The sequence below is a fragment of the Patella vulgata genome, chromosome 5, assembly GCF_932274485.2.
Source record: "Patella vulgata chromosome 5, xgPatVulg1.2, whole genome shotgun sequence".
Lineage (NCBI taxonomy): Eukaryota > Metazoa > Mollusca > Gastropoda > Patellidae > Patella > Patella vulgata.
This window is the reverse complement of record NC_065883.2, coordinates 36,735,688-36,755,934: the sequence shown is the minus strand read 5'-3', so window position 1 is coordinate 36,755,934 and position 20,247 is coordinate 36,735,688. Positions and strand designations below refer to the sequence as shown.

At 35.6% G+C, this 20,247-nt stretch overlaps 1 protein-coding gene across 4 annotated transcripts in view; it reads right to left on the bottom strand.

The window, feature by feature from the left end:
* The window catches only part of LOC126821498 (1-phosphatidylinositol 4,5-bisphosphate phosphodiesterase beta-4), a 315,174-nt gene that overhangs the window by 246,021 nt on the left and 48,906 nt on the right, over positions 1 to 20,247 (bottom strand). For all 4 annotated transcript variants that reach the window (XM_056100864.1, XM_056100865.1, XM_056100866.1 and 1 more), the window contains exons 3-4: positions 14,947 to 15,027; positions 9,205 to 9,270 (exon numbers count right to left, since the gene is read on the bottom strand). In XM_056100864.1, coding sequence (XP_055956839.1) covers positions 9,205 to 9,270; positions 14,947 to 15,027 — 147 coding nt within the window. The remainder of the gene's footprint in view (positions 1 to 9,204; positions 9,271 to 14,946; positions 15,028 to 20,247) is intronic.

Genomic DNA, 20,247 nt, shown 5'->3' with positions numbered 1-20,247 from the left:
ACATCCATCATTACATGTAATCTTTGTGCTGCAGTGATAACAAGCCAACAGTGAGGCTGATGTCCCCCGCCGAAATCCCCAAATAAATAGATGACACATATTAATTAATCGCACATCTGTTTTTTTTTCCAAAGTATCAAGCAATCAAACTGATTATCAACTATACACTAAGTTTCATCACTCTCTATAAGATAGAATCAAAGTTATCTTGTCCCAAAGCAGGAAATTGCATATCTCTGCTTAGCTTTAGCTCGATATGTTAATCATTGAACTCAGTCAAGACGAACATCTACATCAAGTTTAAACCTTCTACCTCAATTAGAAGAAAAGTTGTTATGTTCCAAAGTCTTGACAATCAAACCTGCTTACTGCTCGTTAGCCTAAGCAGAAAATTCTCATCATCAAACTTAGTCAAGGTATTGATGTAATGAAACTATACACCAAGTTTCATCAATCTCAGTTTATTAGAACCAAATTTATCGTGTTCCAAAGCATCAACCAGTCAAATTGCTTATCTCTGCTTACCCTAAGCCGAAAATGCCGATCTTCGCACTCCATCAAGGCATTGACTTCATAAACCCCTACACCAAGTTTGAACATCCAAGCTTAATTAGAAGGAGAGTTATTGTGTTCCAAAGTCTCGGCCAATCAAATTGCTTATCCCTCTGCTTACCATGAGCAGAAAATGCTCATCATCGAACTAAGTCAAGATATTGATGTAATGAAACTATACACCAAGTTTCATCACTCTCACGTAAGTGGAACTAAAGTTATCGTGTCTCAAAGCATCAACCAATCAAATTGCTTATCTCTGCTTACCCTAAGCAGAAAATGCTTATCTTCACACTCCATCAAGACATTGACCTAATAAACACCTACACCAAGTTTGAACATTCTAGCTCAATTAGAACTTTAGAAGGAGGGTTATTGTATTCCAAAGTCTCGACCAATCAAATTGCTTATCGCTCTGCTTACCCTGAGCAGAAAATGCTCATCATCGAACTTAGTCAAGGTATTGATGTAATGAAACAATACACCAAGTTTCATCACTCTCACTTAATTGGAACTAAAGTTATCGTGTCTCAAAGCATCAACCAATCAAATTGCTTATCTCTGCTTACCCGAAGCAGAAAATGCTTATCTTCACACTCCATCAAGACATTGACCTAATAAACACCTACACCAAGTTTGAACATTCTAGCTCAATTAGAACTTTAGAAGGAGGGTTATTGTGTTCCAAATTCTCGACCAATCAAATTGCTTATCGCTCTGCTTACCCTGCTTCACACTCCATCAAGGCATTGACCTAATAAACACCTACACCAAGTTTGAACATCCAAGCTTAATTAGAAGGAGAGTTATTGTGTTCCAAAGTCTCGACCAATCAAATTGCTTATCGCTCTGCTTACCCTGAGCAGAAAATGCTCATTATCGAACTTAGTCAAGATATTGATGTAATGAAACTATACACCAAGTTTCATCACTCTCACGTAATCTGGAACTAAAGTTATCGTGTCTCAAAGCATCAACCAATCAAATTGCTTATCTCTGCTTACCCTAAGCAGAAAATGCTTATCTTCACACTCCATCAAGACATTGACCTAATAAACACCTACACCAAGTTTGAACATTCTAGCTCAATTAGAACTTTAGAAGGAGGGTTATTGTGTTCCAAATTCTCGACCAATCAAATTGCTTATCGCTCTGCTTACCCTGAGCAGTAAATGCTCATCATCGAACTTAGTCAAGGTATTGATGTAATGAAACTATACACCAAGTTTCATCACTCTCACTTAATTGGAACTAAAGTTATCGTGTCCCAAAACATCAACCAATCAAATTGCTTATCTTTGCTTACCCTAAGCAGAACATGCTGATCTTCACACTCCATCAAGGCATTGACCTAATAAACACCTACACCAAGTTTGAACATTCTAGCTCAATTAGAAGGAGGATTATTGTGTTCCAAAGTCTCGACCAATCAAATTGCTTATCGCTCTGCTTACCCTGAGCAGAAAATGCTCATTATCGAACTTAGTCACGGTATTGATGTAATGAAACTATACAGCAAGTTTCATCTTTCTCACTTAATAAGAACTAAAGTTATCGTGTCCCAAAGCATCAACCAATCAAATTGCTTATCTCTGCTTACCCTAAGCTGAAAATGCTCATCTTCGAACTCCATCAAGGCATTGACCTAATAAACACCTACACCAAGTTTGAACATTCTAGGTCAATTAGGAGGAGAGTTATTGTGTCCCAAATAGTGTGACGGACAGACAGACAGACAGACAGACGGACGAACCCATTTTAATAGTCCCCTGCTTTCTTCGAAAGACGGGGGACAATAACAGGTGGACTAATAGTTGACGGTATAACAATTGATTTCAAAATTACATATCAATATTGTCTAAGACATCAAATGTGCTTGACCAAATATTTTTTGTCCAGCAGGGAATAAACAAGCCAAAAGTGAGGCTGATGTCCCCCGCTGAAATCCCAAAATAAATAGATGACACATATTAATTAATCGCACATTTATTTTTTTCAAAAGTATCAAGCAATCAAACTGTTTATCAACTATACACTAAGTTTCATTACCCTCTATCGGATAAAATCAAAATTATCTTGTCCCAAAGCATCGACCAATGAAATTGCTTAGCTCTACTTAGCTTCAGCTCGAAATGTTAATCATTGAACTCAGTTAAGACATTCGCCTAATGAACATCTACATCAAGTTTAAACATTATACCTCAATTAAAAGTAGAGTTATTACGTTCCAAAGTCTAGACCAATCAAAATGCTTATCGCTCCTTAGTCTAAGCAGAAAATTCTCATCATCGAACTTAGTCAAGGTAATGATATAATGAATCTATACTCTGAGTTTCATCACTCTCACTTAATTATTGGTTAAGTATCAACCAATCAGATTGCTTAGCTCTGCTTACAGTAAGTGGACAATGTTGAACATTGAACTCCATCAAGGCGTTCACCTAATGAATGCCTACACCAAGTTTGAACATTCTACCTCAATTAGAAAGAGGGTTATTGTGTTGCAAAGTCTCGACCAATCAAATTCCTTATCGCTCTGCTTACCCTGAACAGAAAATGCTCACTATCGAACTTAGTCAAGGTATTGATGTGATAAAACTATACACCAATTTTACCTCAATTAAAAGTAGAGTTATTACGTTCCAAAGTCTAGACCAATCAAAATGCTTATCGCTCCTTAGTCTAAGCAGAAAATTCTCATCATCGAACTTAGTCAAGGTAATGATATAATGAATCTATACTCTGAGTTTCATCACTCTCACTTAATTATAACCAAAGTTATCGTGCCCTAAAGTATCAACCAATCAGATTGCTTAGCTCTGCTTACAGTAAGTGGACAATGTTGAACATTGAACTCCATCAAGGCGTTCACCTAATGAATGCCTACACCAAGTTTGAACATTCTACCTCAATTAGAAAGAGGGTTATTGTGTTGCAAAGTCTCGACCAATCAAATTCCTTATCGCTCTGCTTACCCTGAACAGAAAATGCTCACTATCGAACTTAGTCAAGGTATTGATGTGATAAAACTATACACCAAGTGTCCTCACTCTCACTTAATTAGGGATTGTGTCCCAAAACATCAACCAATCAAATTGCTTATCTCTGCTTACCTTAAGCAGGAAATCCTTATCTTCGAACTCTATCAAGGCATTCACCTAATAAACACCTGCACCAAGTTTGAACATTCAAGCTCAATTAGAAGGAGAGTTATTGTGATCCAAATTCTCGACCAATCAAATTGCTTATCGCTCTGCTTACCCTGAGCAGAAAATGCTCATTATCGAACTTAGTCAAGGTATTGATGTAATAAAACTATGTATACACCAAATTTCATCACTCTCACTTAATTACTGAATACTGATTAAAACACAATAAGTAATATGTACGAGAAATTAATTGTAAAACATTGGTGGCACACTGTGACCGGCAATCATCATCATATATTTGTAAATTTATTTACAAACGAAGACAAGAACATGACATGTTGCAAACAATACTACTGCCAATTCACAGCTAACTTCAAATATGTACATGGGAGAAATTGTAAAGATAGGTTGCCAGGCAACGAAACATACGCCCGTATATTCCGGACTTGTCCGAATCTTTTTTCAAATCGCCCAAAATTGTCCGACCGGGAATATGCCCAATCGGACATCAAGACATGGTGAATAATATTCAAATTCCAAAATTAATATAGTGTACTGAGTGTATAACTACCATGCAACCCGATTATCGTTGATAATTGGCTGGATTGATTAGGTAATTAAGTGATCGACTATTTATCGTGTTATGTCGTCTACACACCTACCTTGATTAACTACTATTCTGCCTTGATTGGCTGACTTAATCCTTTGTCGGACAATTCATCAAATCAATCCTGAACAGATGTCATTGCTTCTCCTTTGTCGGACGATATATCAATCCAATAAGAGTGATTATAAACTTAATCTGATTAACCTGTGATTTGTCCATTGTCTCACGTTTTAATCTCCTTTGTGTCGGACAATAACACGTAGAAATTAGTCATATATGTCACATATCCTGATAGTATATAACACCTCAAATCAACATACATTGTATCCGATAACTTGTCTGTGATATATTTTCGGTGAAAGCCGAAGTTAAATAAAGATATTTCACACACACGCATATGGCGCTATAGTTCAGTAATTAAAATGAAAGTACAAATCTCGCGAGACACGTGAAACTAAAAGGTGTATACGTGCCGAGTCCAATACGACCGATGTCCGGGAAAAGATTCTATTTTGATGGCATATTGTCGGATTTATGATCATATTTTGAAGGGGGTTTATGTCTTTAAATAAATAAATAAATAAATAAACACGCTAAGAAATGTTGACGAATATTTCGATTGGAATGACGTAAGTAGTTAATTGTTTTAGACGATAGCGCGTGCTACAGTCGACTGCAATTATTTAGCAGTTGGTGTGACACGCTCGTTGTATTAGAGCGTCGTTGACTACGGTTTACGGCCAAATAAATTTTGGGATGTCATTTTTTTACCTTCCGTATATAAATCGAAACGGAGTATCAGACGAATGTCGGACTTTGCTGAAAAATGTACCGACGTATGACCCGAAAAATACGGTAATTTTGGGGGAGTTTGAAACAGATCGGCAGCAGTCGGCACGCTGCCATTCTATAGTATTGATTTTGTAGGAATATTATTGACATAAATTTGAATACCGTACGGGTTTTTAAACATGAAATATAACGAGGTGCACCTATTTTTTTTTTATATATGAATTTGAATATATTTTGTTGACATGTTATTCTTTATTGTGTTTTGAAAACGTCTGCTTAAATTACGATAAGAGTTATGCCCCTTTATTTTCGGGAAAAAATGTCCGACAATAATTTCTTTGAAATCCCATCACTGACGCCCACAGCAGCTATATCGTCCGGGCAGTCAAAAAGAGTTGTCGCATATTTTTACTTTTTTCGGTATGAAACATTTATAATACAGTAGAACTTGTATTAAGCAAGCACCCAAGGGAAATTTAAAAATGCTTGCTTAATGGAGGTGCTCTTTGACTAGAGGTTAGCAATTACGCGACCACCTAATAAAATCTCAGCGCTTTTTGTGATGACATAAATTAATTACGCTTGGGTGCATTGGGAGCGAACATCAATACTTGCATCCATAAATTTGACCGTCGCTGAATCTTGCGCCGAACGAAAATTCTTTACTCAAATCTCGAACATAACTTCTGTAAACTTGTCATTTTGTACCAACCTTCAATACTACTGTCTACCATTGTGATGCATTCGATAATATTTATCCATTTTTGTGAAAAAAATCGATGAATTAATTTTAATTTATCAAAAAAGCACATGAACAAAAAACCATCGCTGATTTTATCACCGATTTACAGGGGGTGTAACTCTGTATGTAATATTATAGGGGGCGCTAAAACAACTGTTTAACAACAAAGTGGCAATGGAAAAGAGATACTAGATGATCGTGACAAAACTCGGTACTTTCATTTTATTCAATCAGTATCAAATAATGTGTCGTTACGCGTGAAAACAATGACCAGGTTAGCCGTTTAATAAAACAAAAGATTAATAATCAGATAATCTGGGGTTGATTGTTATTTTAACATTTCTTTTTACCTGATCAGTGGGGATCCAGTTTTTTAACTACTTTTCACAGGATTAGCGGGAGTGTTACAAAGAAAGAACGACAAGATGGTATCATTCAACAATGGCCGTTGAATGGGCGATGTTTTGTTGAATTTATTAGTAAAATAGTGACCGCTGGCCGCGTTAGAGGAGTGACCAATGAAACAGTAGAATTTTTAATTAGCTACTGAATTTCACCGACTTACGCGACCTGTCAACTACCTAATGTCTAGTCACTTTTCCTAACGACGACTGTTGTCGGCCTCTTTGACGTAAATGTTTTATTGATCAAGAAAGTTATCAAAAAAGGCCAATTGGCTTCCAAAAAGTAGTTATCCAATAAATATATAGTTTGAACTAATTACTGGAATCATAAAATTTGTAGGTCACATCAACGGTTTAGGGGTTATAAAGGTCGTAAACTCTGCCAGCCTTTCTGATATATTGTTTTATTGATCAATAAAGTTTAAAAAAAAAAGACGATTGGCTTTCCAAAAGTGTATAGTTTGAACTAATGATTGAAATCATAAAACATATACGTCACATCAATGGTTTCGGGGTTATAAGGTCGTGAACTCTCGAGAAAATTCGTGTCATAGGGAGCCATTTTGTACGCAAGTTTAATATTTTCACGCTCGTTCATCTAATAATTTCTTTGCTATGGAAAGTGATCCCGATTCAGAATTTGAAGGAATTTTAGCAAAGGATATTTATTTACATGTGAATATTAATCTCAGTAATGACAAATGTTCCGGGGAAAGTGATTTTTCCGAGATATGAAATAGAGAAGAAGATATACGTGATAAACGGCGTACCAAAAATGGCAGCCACTATTCGTGAATATTATAGATGTGAATATTAATCTCAATAGTGTTTGGGAAATTGTTTTTTCCGGGATTATAAACGGAGAAGAAGATGACCCAGATACGACTTACTACGAAAAAAAAAATCAAAATGTCGGCCCGTGGTCGGCGAATAGAATACCGACTTTGTTCAGCAAACTAAGTTAAATTCAGTGATTTTTTCAACATTTTTAGGACATTTAAATGAGGATAAAAATAGTTGGATTTTTTAATTTGCTCATTGTAGTAAATCTTGCATATTTTGATCGTCAATTAGACGAATGCCTACGGAAGCATGCTATGGCCTGTTGTACAATGTGCGTGTGCTAAACATTGTTGAATTTAAATAAAGAATTACTTTGTTGTTACTTTGTATTAGTGCTTAAAAGTTAGACCATTTTGATGCCCAATTATATATCTTCATTTAAATATATGAACATTTTTTGACTTGAATAATAGTTTGGGGTGTTCCCACTTAGCCGACAGGCTTTGATGTCAAATTTTGCCGCAAATTCAGAGTTAATCCTAGAACAATGGTGTTATAAACTTTAGTCCATATCTTTTTTAAGACTAAAACTGTATTGATTTTAACAAATTTAACTTTTATTAAATAACATTAAATAGCTTACACATAAAAATATATTGATTTTAACAAATTTAATATTTATTAAATAACATTAAATGATTTACACATATAAAACTGCATTACAATTTACACTTTTAACTTTTATTAAATAGCATTATATAATTTATAAATAAATGCCATACAACATAACAATCATTTTACAGCCCCACTAAATTGGAAATATTTGTTTCATACCGATTTACACTTAAAGAGCCATTTAATAACTGTGTTTTCAAATGTTCAATTCTTGTATCAAGTTGTCAATATTTCTTAAGTCGAGGCCTTTTAAGAGCTCATTAACGCTGAACACTAGTGAATAGTTCTTGAGTGATTACTTTTAAACAGACTATAGTTTTAAGATCAATCAAAGGATTAACAGTCTGCCGGCTAAGTGGGAACACACCAATAGTTTGTGTGTTATTTTGTGTTCTCTGCAATATATTGGATTAATGGATAATCCTTTAATTAGCTCCAGGGAGATAAGCTATTGTCTAGTTAATTGGCTTAGGGAGAGACAGTAGTAGATAATGAGTTAAGTCTAGGGGTCAATGAGTTAAGGGGGAGAATTAATCGTGATGCCCGTTGCACGCGTTGAACAGGTGCGTGTTTAGTAGGGGTTAAATTACTTAAAAATCGCTTGGGGAGATTTTTTGGTGCTCGTTGAAGCAAGTGTTCGCTGATTAGGGGTGCACGCCCGAGCAAGTTCTACAGTACATTAAAATCTGATTAAGAGTAACAACTCATTAAGTAATTATCAGAAAACCATTAGAATTTGTTTGGTTTTTATACAGTTCTGCCCCATGCTAACGTTTAGTATACGAAACTTTTAACATCATGGATTTAGCTGTTCAAGTCAAAAAAATTCATTGAAAATCAATATATTTGTTTGTCTCAAGACCTTTAACTCTGTGTATCAATCTGAAGTCAATCGGATGATAACTTTAGCCTCTAGAGCGTCCTCAAGATTTTTCAAAGTGATCAAGGGCCATAACTCTGGCAGTAATTATTGGAAATCGCTGAAAATCAATAGGCTACTTCGTCTCATGACCTTAAACACTGTGTATAAATTTAAAGTCAATAGGATATTCACTTTAGCCTATAGAGCGTCCACAAGCAATTGTGGACACCGGACGGACGGACGGGGCCAACAACAATATACGACCACATTTCAATGTGGGCGTATATAAAATAAATCAGGCCTTGTTTCTTATGGTAGTATACATGTTTGTCAAAATCTATCATTTTAGCGCATTAAACTTTATTATAAGACAGTTGTGGAAAACATGAATAAGCCAAGTCAAAAAATATAGCAACAAGTATTTTCATCTCCTCAATCCTGTCTTCCTTAAAAAGATTTTCAAGCTTACGGACGTCAAACAATGTTCTGACTATTAACAGGAAGTTGATTAGGAATGGCAAAAATCAATTAAATCACATCCTTTAGTAAGGAACTGAAAATCATTGGCTTCAAGTAAAGTTGGTTCTGATAGATTTTATTCTTTCAAAAGAAAACCTCATTTTCCAAAATGAACTTACATTTATTTTAGGAGCCAGTCCAAGTCGGATATCATTTACTTGAGAACATTCCAACACTTCACCCTCCTGAAATTAAAGAATTCAGAATATTCATTAAACAAATCAAATGAATTTAGTGCCCCAGCAAAAAGTTAGGATAGGTTGCCAGGCAACAAAACATACACACACAGCAGCTAAGACGTCCAGGCAGTCAACAAGGGTTGTCACATATTTTTTCATTTGTCAGTAATGAAAACATTTACAACACACTAAAATCAGATTACGAGTAAACAACCCATAAAGGAATTATCAGAAATCATTAGAATTTGCTTGGCTTCTAGTTCTGCCCTATACTAATGATTAGTATACAAAACACTTCATATCAAGGGCCATAACTCTGGAAGTAATTATTGGAAATCATTCAAAATCAATAGGATTCTTCGTCTTATGACCTTAAACACTGTATACGAATTCGAAGTCAATCAGATATTAATTTTAGCCTTTAGAGCGTCCACAAACAATTGTGGATGCTGGAACAACTGACGGACGGATGGGGGCAACAACAATATACGACCACATTTCAATTTGGACGTACAAAAAGTAATATCACAATAAGTTTTAAAAATTCATCAATTATAAATAATATCTGAACAAAATGCATACAATATGTAATTAACGGAAATTGCTGAAATTTAATAAGATTCTTTGTTACAATAATTTGAATTATGCATATAAATTTCACACAGATCAGATGATAACTTTGGTCGTTCACTATGTTCAACTACCGTATTTTTCGGGGTATAAGTCGATACTTTTTTTCTGCTGAAGTCCGGCCTTCCACTCTTCGTCTTATATACGAATGAAGGTAAAAAAATCGAAATCCAGTGGCTGCAAGGCAGGATACGCCCAGGCCCACATTTTGCAAGAGATGGATAGAGAACAAGCTAAACAAAGATAGGTTGCCAGGCAACAAAACATACGCCAATAGCAGCTAAATCGTCCGGGAAGTCAACATGAGTTTTCGCATATTTTTACTTTTTTCGGTAATGAAACATTTATAATACATAAAAATCTGATTAAGAGTAACATAATAATAATAACAAGCCAACAGTGAGGCTGATGTCCCCCGCCGAAATAGGAAAATAATTAGAGGACACATATAAATTTATCACAAATTATCTTTTACAAAGTATTGAACAATCAAACAGTATATCTTTACTTATAGTCTAACAATCAAAGTAGGAGAGTTATTGTTTTCCAAAGTCTCGACCAATGAAATTGCGTATCGCTCTGCTTACCCTGAGCAGAAAATGCTCATTATCAAACTTAGTCAAGGTATTACTGTAATGAAACTATACACCAAGTTTCATCAATCTCACTTAATTAGAACTAAAGTTATCGTGTCCCAAAGCATCAACCAATCAAATTGCTTATCTCTGCTTACCCTAAGCGGAAAATGCTCATCTTCGAACTCCATCAAGGCATTGACCTATTCAACACATACACCAAGTTTGAACATTCTAGCTCAATTAGGAAGAGAGTTATCGTGCCCCAAAGTATCAACCAATCAAATTGCTGCTTACCCTGAGCAGAAAATGCTCATTATCAAACTTAGTCAAGGTATTACTGTAATGAAACTATACACCAAGTTTCATCAATCTCACTTAATTAGAACTAAAGTTATCGTGTCCCAAAGCATCAACCAATCAAATTGCTTATCTCTGCTTACCCTAAGCGGAAAATGCTCATCTTCGAACTCCATCAAGGCATTGACCTAATCAACACATACACCAAGTTTGAACATTCTAGCTCAATTAGGAAAAGAGTTATCGTGCCCCAAAGTATCAACCAATCAAATTGCTTATCTCTGCTTACCCTAAGCGGAAAATGCTCATCTTCGAACTCCATCAAGGCATTGACCTAATAAACACATACACCAAGTTTGAACATTCTAGCTCAATTAAAAGTTATCGTGTCCCAAAGCATCAACCAATCAAATTGCTTATCTCTGCTTACCCTAAGCGGAAAATGCTCATCTTCGAACTCCATCAAGGCATTGACCTAATCAACACATACACCAAGTTTGAACATTCTAGCCCAATTAGGAAGAGAGTTATCGTGTCCCAAAGCATCAACCAATCAAATTGCTTATCTCTGCTTACCCTAAGCGGAAAATGCTCATCTTCGAACTCCATCAAGGCATTGACCTAATAAACACATACACCAAGTTTGAACATTCTAGCTCAATTAGGAAGAGAGTTATTGTGTCCCAAAAAGTGTGACGGACAGACAGACGGACGGACAGACGGACAGACAGACGGACAGACAGACGGACAGACAGACGGACGAACCCATTTTAATAGTCCCCTGCTTTCTTCGAAAGGCGGGGGACAATAAAAACTTTATTTAATGAGGCAACGTATTTAGTTTGCAAAAAAAAAACTAATCTTCCATAGGTCCCTCCTAAACTACAAAGACATATATACATGTAATATCAGGATAAATTTAAAATCATTAGAAATGCAATAGCATTTTAAAGTGGGAAGTTTGATAAGTCACTCCCAAACTACAAAACATATACATTATACAAGTAGAATATAGGAAGAACACTATAATTACACACAAAATAAAATAGAATGCAGTTGCAAGTTAAAAATAATAAGTATGTCATCAGTTGAATATTATGGTTCCTTCAGTGTGCAAAATAAATGAGTTTTCAGTTTAATCTTAAAATTTTCAACATTTTTACACATCTTTATATCAAAAGGCAGATGGTTCCATATAAGACATGCAGAATAATGAAAAGTACGTTTCATGGATTCCGTTTTGCATTTTTGAAGAAAAAGAGATTTACTGGTCTGTGAACGGAGCAAGATATCCGTTTTGGAAACAAGAGATTTTTCAATAAAATGGAAATTTAGATAAAGTGGAGTATTAAATGTAATAATTTTGAATGATAAGACAATTTTATTGTAAAGAATCCTCTGTGTAAGGGTAAGCCAACCGAGTTTAGTAAATAAAGAGGTGGACGGAGTTTCAATCGGTGCATCAAGAATAGCTCTTGCTGCCCTCTTTTGTAATTTTAAAAGAATGTCTAATCTACTTTTGGTAGCATTTCCCCAAATAATAGAGCAATAATCAAATATTGGTAGTATGTAACTGTTATAAAACAAAATTCTTGTCTCATAAGGTAAATGATCTTTTATCTTATTTAGGAGAAATATTTTTGATGCAAGTTTTTTAGACATATCTGCTATCTGTGCTTCCCAATTAAGGTCTTGGTCAATTTGAATTCCAAGTAATTTTGCGGTAGTAACCGTCTCAATTTTCTCACCATGGAGTGATAAAGTTAGGTTTTTCTGATTTCTTTTGTGTTTTGTTGAAATCAGCATTGATTTTGTTTTCGAAGGATTGATTACCATCCCATTGTTTTCACACCATTTAGCAACCAAATAGAGATCATTTTGGAGATTTTTGGCGATGGATAAAATATCTTTGTGTGAACAATGCAGGGTACTGTCATCAGCAAACAAATCTATCTGACTTGATTCAATATTGAGTGGGAGATCATTTATAAAAATTAGGAATAGGAGAGGACCCAGGATCGAACCTTGTGGAACCCCGCATTTGACTGTAGTAATTGAGGAGGTAATTGATCCTAAACATACTTTTTGCTTCCGTGAGTCAAGATATGATTCAATCAAAATTTGTGAATTATTATCAAATCGATAAAGATGTAGTTTTTCAATAATAAGCTTATGATCAATGAGATCAAATGCTTTGCTAAAATCAAGATACACTATACCACTCATCGCACCATTATCGATAGCATCAAGCCAATTATCTGTCATTCGGATCAGTGCAGTAGCACATGAATGATTTGATCTAAATCCAGATTGGTAAGCATAAAGAACATTGAAGGTTTCCAAATAAGTTTGAATTTGAGTGCTCAAGTGCCTTTCGAATATTTTTGAAATTGTGGGGAGAATTGAGATTGGCCTATAATTGTTCGGATCATCTTTAGCTCCCTTCTTATGTATAATTACACTGTAACCCAGGTATCGTTTAATCTTGTGTGCATGTATCTAGCACTAATTTCTTTCACATTCGTTTATTATCAAATCTTTGTTTAAAAATTTGTAAAAATTGTTTAAGATCATCATAAATCGTTTAATTTGTACTTCTGTAAGCTGACCATTTAATTTTGATAATGAGTGTCCAATTTACAAGTGTTTAATTTCTCAATCATTGTTAAAAAATAAACAACCCAATTGATTAATGATGTATAATGATTAATTTTTGAACAGTGATCAGGAAATTAAATACTTGTAAATTGGACACTCATTATCAAAATTAATCAGTCAGCTTTAAACTGGACACATGTACAAATTAGATGATATTTGGTGATTTTAAACAGTTTTTACAAATTTTTAAACAAAGATTTGATATTAAACGAATGTGAAAGAAATTAGTGCTAGATACACAAGATTAAACGATACCTGGGTTACAGTGTTAAGTAATTATCAGAAAACCATTAGAATTTGTTTGGTTTTTATAAAGTTCTGCCCCATGCTAACGTTTAGTATACGAAACATTTAACATCATGGATTTAGCTGTTCAAGTCATAAAAATTCATTGAAAATCAATACACTTGTTCGTCTCAAGATCTTAAACTCTGTGTATAAATTTAAAGTCAATCGGATATTAACTTTTAGCCTCTATATGGGCGTATAAAAGATTTTTCAAAGTGATCAAGGGCTATAACTCTGGCAGTAATTAGAGCGTCCACAAGACTTTTCAAAGTGATCAAAGGCCATAACTCTGGCAGTAATTATCGAAAATTGCCGTCTCATGACCTTAAACACTGTGTATAAATCTAAAGACAATCGGATATTAACTGTAGCCTCTAGAGCGTCCACAAGATTTTTCAAAGTGATCAAGGACCATAACTCTGGCAGTAATTGTCGGAAATCGCTGAAAATCAATAGGCTTCTTCGTCTCATGACCTTAAACACTGTGTATAAACTTAAAGTCAATCGGATATTAACTTTGACCTCTAGAGCGTCCACAAGTGATCAAGGGCCATAACTCTGGCAGTAATTACGGAAATCGCTGAAAATGAATAGGCTTCTTCGTCTCATGACCTTAAACACTGTGTATAAGATTAAAGTCAATCGGATATTAACTTTAGCCTCTAGAGCATCCACAAGCAATTGTGGACGCCGGGCCGCCGGCCAGACCGGGGCGACGACAATATACAACCACATTTCAATGTGGGCGTATAAAAAGCGATTTTCATACAATCAAGTGCAATAATTCAGGAAGTTACGATCCGATATACGCGAATATCGACAGGAACCAAGATCTTTAGGTTAAAAAGATATACTTAAAGTTTCATCAAAATTGGATCAAAATTGAGACTCCTAGAGGATCCACAACCTTGATATACCATATACTTTTCGTATAATCAGGGGCCATAATCCAATACATGCCAATATCGAAAGGAACTGAGACATTTGGGAGATAAACCTATATTTCAAGATTCATCAAAATCAGATAAATTTGTGACCTGAAAAGAGTGTGTCCACAAACAAATTGTGGATGAACGGAATGTATTTACATAAGGGGATAAGAGGCCAAAATATTCTGAGGAACTTTCTCAGTCAAGAATATAGCAAACCTTAAATATGGGGAAAAACAAAGCTGAACTAAGCTGAACTAAAATAATGATGTTTCAAACTGGTGATATTATAGAATACTAACCCTGCCATCACTCTTCCAGTAGATGAAAAACCCATATTCATCTACTTTCACCAAACAATTTACTTCTAATGTTGAAGTTTCCTAAAATGTAAAATGAAATGAAACAAGCCAACAGACAGGCTGATGTCCCCACCGAAATCCAAAAATAAATAGATGACACATATTAATTAATCGCACATTTTTTTTTTTCAAAAGTATCAAGCAATCAAACTGATTATCAACTATACACTAAGTTTCATCACTGTCTATCAGATAGAATCAAAGTTATCTTGTCCCAAAGCATCGACCAATGAAATTGATTACCTCTGTTTAGCTTTTGCTCGAAATGCTAATCATTGAACTCAGTCAAGACATTCACCTAATGAACATCTACATCAAGTTTAATCATTCTACCTTAATTAAAAGCAGAGTTGTTATGTTCCAAAGTCTTGACCAATCAAATTGCTTATCGATCCGTAGCCCAAGCAGAAAATTCTCATCATCAAACTTAGTCAAGGTAGTGATATAATGAATCTATACTCGGAGCTTCATCACTCTCACTTAATTAAAACCAAAGTTATTGGCCCCAAAGCATCAACCAATCAGATTGCTTATCTCTGCTTACCATAAGCAGACAATGTTTATCATCGAACTCCATCAAGGCATTCACCTAATGAACACCTACACCAAGTTTGAACATTCTACCTCAACTAGAACTTTAGAAGGAGAGTTATTGTGTTTCAAAGTCTCGAACAATCAAACTGCTTATCACTCTGCTTACCCTAAGCAGAAAATGCTCATTATCGAACTTAGTCAAGGTATTGATGTGATAAAACTATACACCAAGTGTCATCACTCTCACTTAATTAGAACTAAAGTTATCGTGTCCCAAAGCATCAACCAATCAAATAGCTTATCTCTGCTTATCCTAAGCAGAAAATTCTCATCTTCTCACTCCCAACCCCATCAAGGCATTCACCTAATAAACACCTACGCCAAGTGTGAACATTCTAGCTCAATTAGAATGAGAGTTATTGTGTTCTAAAGTCTCGACCAATCAAATTGCTTATTGCTCGGCTTACTCTGAGCAGAAAATGTTCATTATAGAACTTAGTCAAAGTACTGATGTAATAAAACTATACACAAAATTTTATCCCTCTCACTTAAACATGCATTATGCAAGAGCTAAATCTGCCTATGGCAGGTCTTCCTTTAGGCCTGAAATGTTTTCTAAAGTATTTATTAGACATTAATTAACTGATCAGGGCCTTAATCAACTCTCGATGGCATCAGATTTCTCCGATATTAAATAGATTAGAATGGTTCAGCGATACTTTGATTTAATCAAATATGGAGGACCGAGACTTGGCTTCGATCAACCAGTACGGTGGTTGAAATTATTGCACACGTCTGTCAAACCTTTAAAGGCTAATATCTTTGCTTGCAATAGAGTAATTTGAATGAAATTTTCAAATTATTCATTTTACATCATCTACTTTCGAACTACTATAGCAAGAATGGCTAGTTCTTTATCTAAATCTTACATAATGTATCTTTAATTATAACTAAAGTTATCGTGTCCCAAAGCATCAATCAATCAAATTGCTTATCTCTGCTTACTTACCCTAAGCAGAAAATGCTCATCTTCAAACTCCATCAAGGCATTGATCTTAAAAAAACACCTACACCAAGTTTGAACATTCTAGCTCAATTAGAAAGAGATTTATTGTGTCCCAAAAAGTGTGACAGACAGACGGACGGATGGACTGAAACAAGGGCCTTAACTCTGTAAGTGATTTACAGAAATTGTTGAAATTCGACAGGCTTTTATGTTTTACTAATGTTGCAAGGATCATAACTCTAGAAGTAATCAACCGAAATTGCTTAAATTCAATAGGCTTCTTCGTCTTACTAATCTCTATGACGCATATAAATTTCATACAGATCAGATGATAACTTTTGTCGTGAGAGTGTTTACAAGGTTCATCAAAGTGAAACAAGGGCCATAACTCCAGAAGAAATTAACGGAAATTATTGAAATTAAATAGGCTTCTTCATATCACTGATGTAAACAATATATCAATTTCACAAGAAGTTGTAGAGTGTTCACAAGAAATTGTAGACGACAGATGTATGTATGGACAGACTGGGACAACGGCAATATACAACCACATTTCCGTGTTGGCGTATAAAAAGGTGATTTTTTTTAAAATCAGAGGCCATAATCCAGGAAGTTTTGGTCCGATACATGAATATGTCAAAAGGAACCCAGATCTTTGGGATATAATCATAATTTTAAGTTTCATCAAAATCAGATACAAATTGTGATCTTGGTATTAGTATCACATACTTTCACACTATTTGTGTATGTGGAGCGGCCATTTCGTTGTCCAGTTTCCGTCCAATTTTCACGAAATTCGACCTCAACCTTGATTACGGTGTAACGGTGATTTATCTAATCTGCTTTATAAATCGGATAAAAACTGTGACCTAAAGGGTTCACAAGCTAAAAACGCAATATTTTCTACAATCAGGGGCCATAATAGCGATCTTAGGGAAAAATGGCGATGAAGTCAAACGCTCTTGATCCGAGCAACTTCCAGCAGTACAGATGCTGGTAAAGGCCTACGTTATTGTCACAATTGGTATGTTCATTTGGTATGTATAATTGTGACATGGTTTATTTCGGTGATTTAGGGTACCTAATTAATTTGGTAGATGGCTAAAGGGAATATTAATTTCTTTTCGAAACATTTATTAATGATTGTACAGGTTTTGGTTAATAAAGTTTAATTATTTTCAATGTATATGCGTTGTTTTTTACAGAATGATTGTGGGTATGTTTTAACAAGTTAGGTAATGAGGGTGTAAAGTAATGAATCTGTTTGGGTTGTGATGCATGTGCATGTGGTGCATAGTTTTGATTGGATGTGTGAGTGACTAAAAGTTTCTTGGTGTACGAATTTAAAAAGTTTGTCAGAGAGGTTTTGAAATAAGTTACAGGATAGGCATGGCTGTTTCCTCTACCGGTATTTAGATCAGAGAGACTTTAAAAGACCAGACATGACTGTTTTCAATATCTACAGTAACTGAGTAACACCAATGACTGGCTTTAGATGCTTAGAACCTGGTAATTAAATAAGATGTATCCTTGATGAATAGCATTTATCTGGTAATGTCTAGGTGACCGATATTTCAATCCAGGGGTGACCTTGTAAATTACAATAGTTTAGTCTTGGTGAACTTTGTGAATCATATGCCTGTGTAGTCTTGGTCAAGTATATTTAAATCTTGGTGAATTTCAATATAGGTAGTGAGTCTAGGTGAATCATGAAATTATGTGGATCTGTGACATGTGAAGGTTTTTTGAATTTCCGAGGATTTGTGTTCGGGTTTAAAGTGTTTAAAAAAACTACGAGTCTGGGATGGTGGAATTTGGACAAGGAAATTAATCTGAATGCTAGCCAGGAGGATTGATTGAATTAAAGGAACAGAGTATTAGATGCCGAAATGAACTGTAACTTTAAAACATTGAATTTTTTGTAAAAACCTCTAAAATTGTATATGTAAATTGATTATAATAATATACATATATTGAAAATTAATTAAATAGTGTGTTGTTTGCTGGAAATTGGGAAAAGGGGGCAATTAAGTTAAAGAACCTGAGGTCACTTTGTGACATTTTGGCAAGCTTGCCATTGCTTATATACTGAGCGCCATGGAAAACGCATCACTTAGTTTTTCGTATAACAAAATGATCCTGTAAACATATCTTATTTATTTTGCTTCTTATTGTGAACAATATTCAAATGGGAACACATCAATAACAACACATTTGTACACTTATGGATGATTAATCTGTAATCAACGGTACAAAGTCAGAGGGGTCAAAACCAAAAGTATGACACAGATGTCAGTAGCGCGTGTGTCCTCCACAGGCTCTTACGCACGCTGTGCAGCGACGTCGCATGGAATTAACCAATGTTTGAAAGAAGGCCTGGGGCAAATTGTTCCATTCTTGGACAAGAGCAGCTTCTAAAGCAGCAATGGTGTGTATCTGTGGTCTCCGATACAGACGGCGTCCAATCTCATCCCAGACATGTTGTATCGGGCGGTAAGCGGGCGTGCATTATCCTGTTGGAAGTGCTGAAGTTGTGGGTGCGTTCGAAACATCGGAACAACAATTGGTTGCAAGACATCATCACGGTAGGCTACAGCATTAACGTGACCCCTGCAAATGTGTAGGGCGGTCCTGTGATGAAATGTGAAGCCTCCCCACACCATTACACTTCCCCCACCCCATCGATTCGTTTCGAAGACGCAGCAGTCTGCAAGACGTTCCCCAAGACGTCTCCACACACGTTGACGGCCATCAGCGTGATAAAGATGAAAGCGACTCTCATCACTGAAGAGCACATATTGCCAGTCTACTCTTCTCCATGTCTGGTGTCCTTCAGCCCATATCAAACGCCGCTGACGGTGATGATCCCTGAGGATAGCTCCAACATAAGGTCATCGTGCACGGAGTCCTACTTCTCTTAGACAACGTCTTACGGTGTTGGCACTTACTGGTCCTTGTCTTCCGACGACTGCTGCACCTGTTCGAGTCGCTGGGCAGAATCTGTAACGCAGATCAGTGAAACGGATGTAGCGGTCTTGAGTCTGGGTTGTAACGCGTTGTGGACCAGGACGTTGACGGTCACGTGTTGATCCAGCAACTCGAACACGTTCCACCAACCTTACAATAGTTGACTGATGACAATTGAAGTGTCTTAGCACGTGTAGACATGCCAGCCCTGGATATTCCCATGGCTTCATTCCGTTGATTATCAGTAAGTCTCGGCATCTCTAGCTCGATTCCTTCACACGTCCAACAACAAATTACGACAGATTGACGTTTCACAGTTCATGTACTGCACATTAAGTTGAAAACATGCTTTTAAAGGGCTCACACACAATGCTGCATGTGAATATTGGGTTTTTCATGTGCATCTCGTGCAATTTGTTTTTTTGCACACGGGCCAATATTTTTTGCATTTGGAAGCATTGTGTGAAACAATAGTTCATAGTATTGCATAATATTATACATACAAAACCACCTAGTAATAAAATATTTGGGGAAAAAAAGTGATGCGTTTTCCATGGCGCTCAGTATATTTATAACAACCCTTTTCCGAATTGCCAATAACATTATGAAAGTGCACTGTAAAACATTTAGGGAGATTTAAGAAAGTTGTTAACTGCTGATATTGTATTTGTTATGATAATGTCTATATAGCGCTTTAAGATTAGTTTTTGAAATAGAGGCCTATTTAAGTTTTA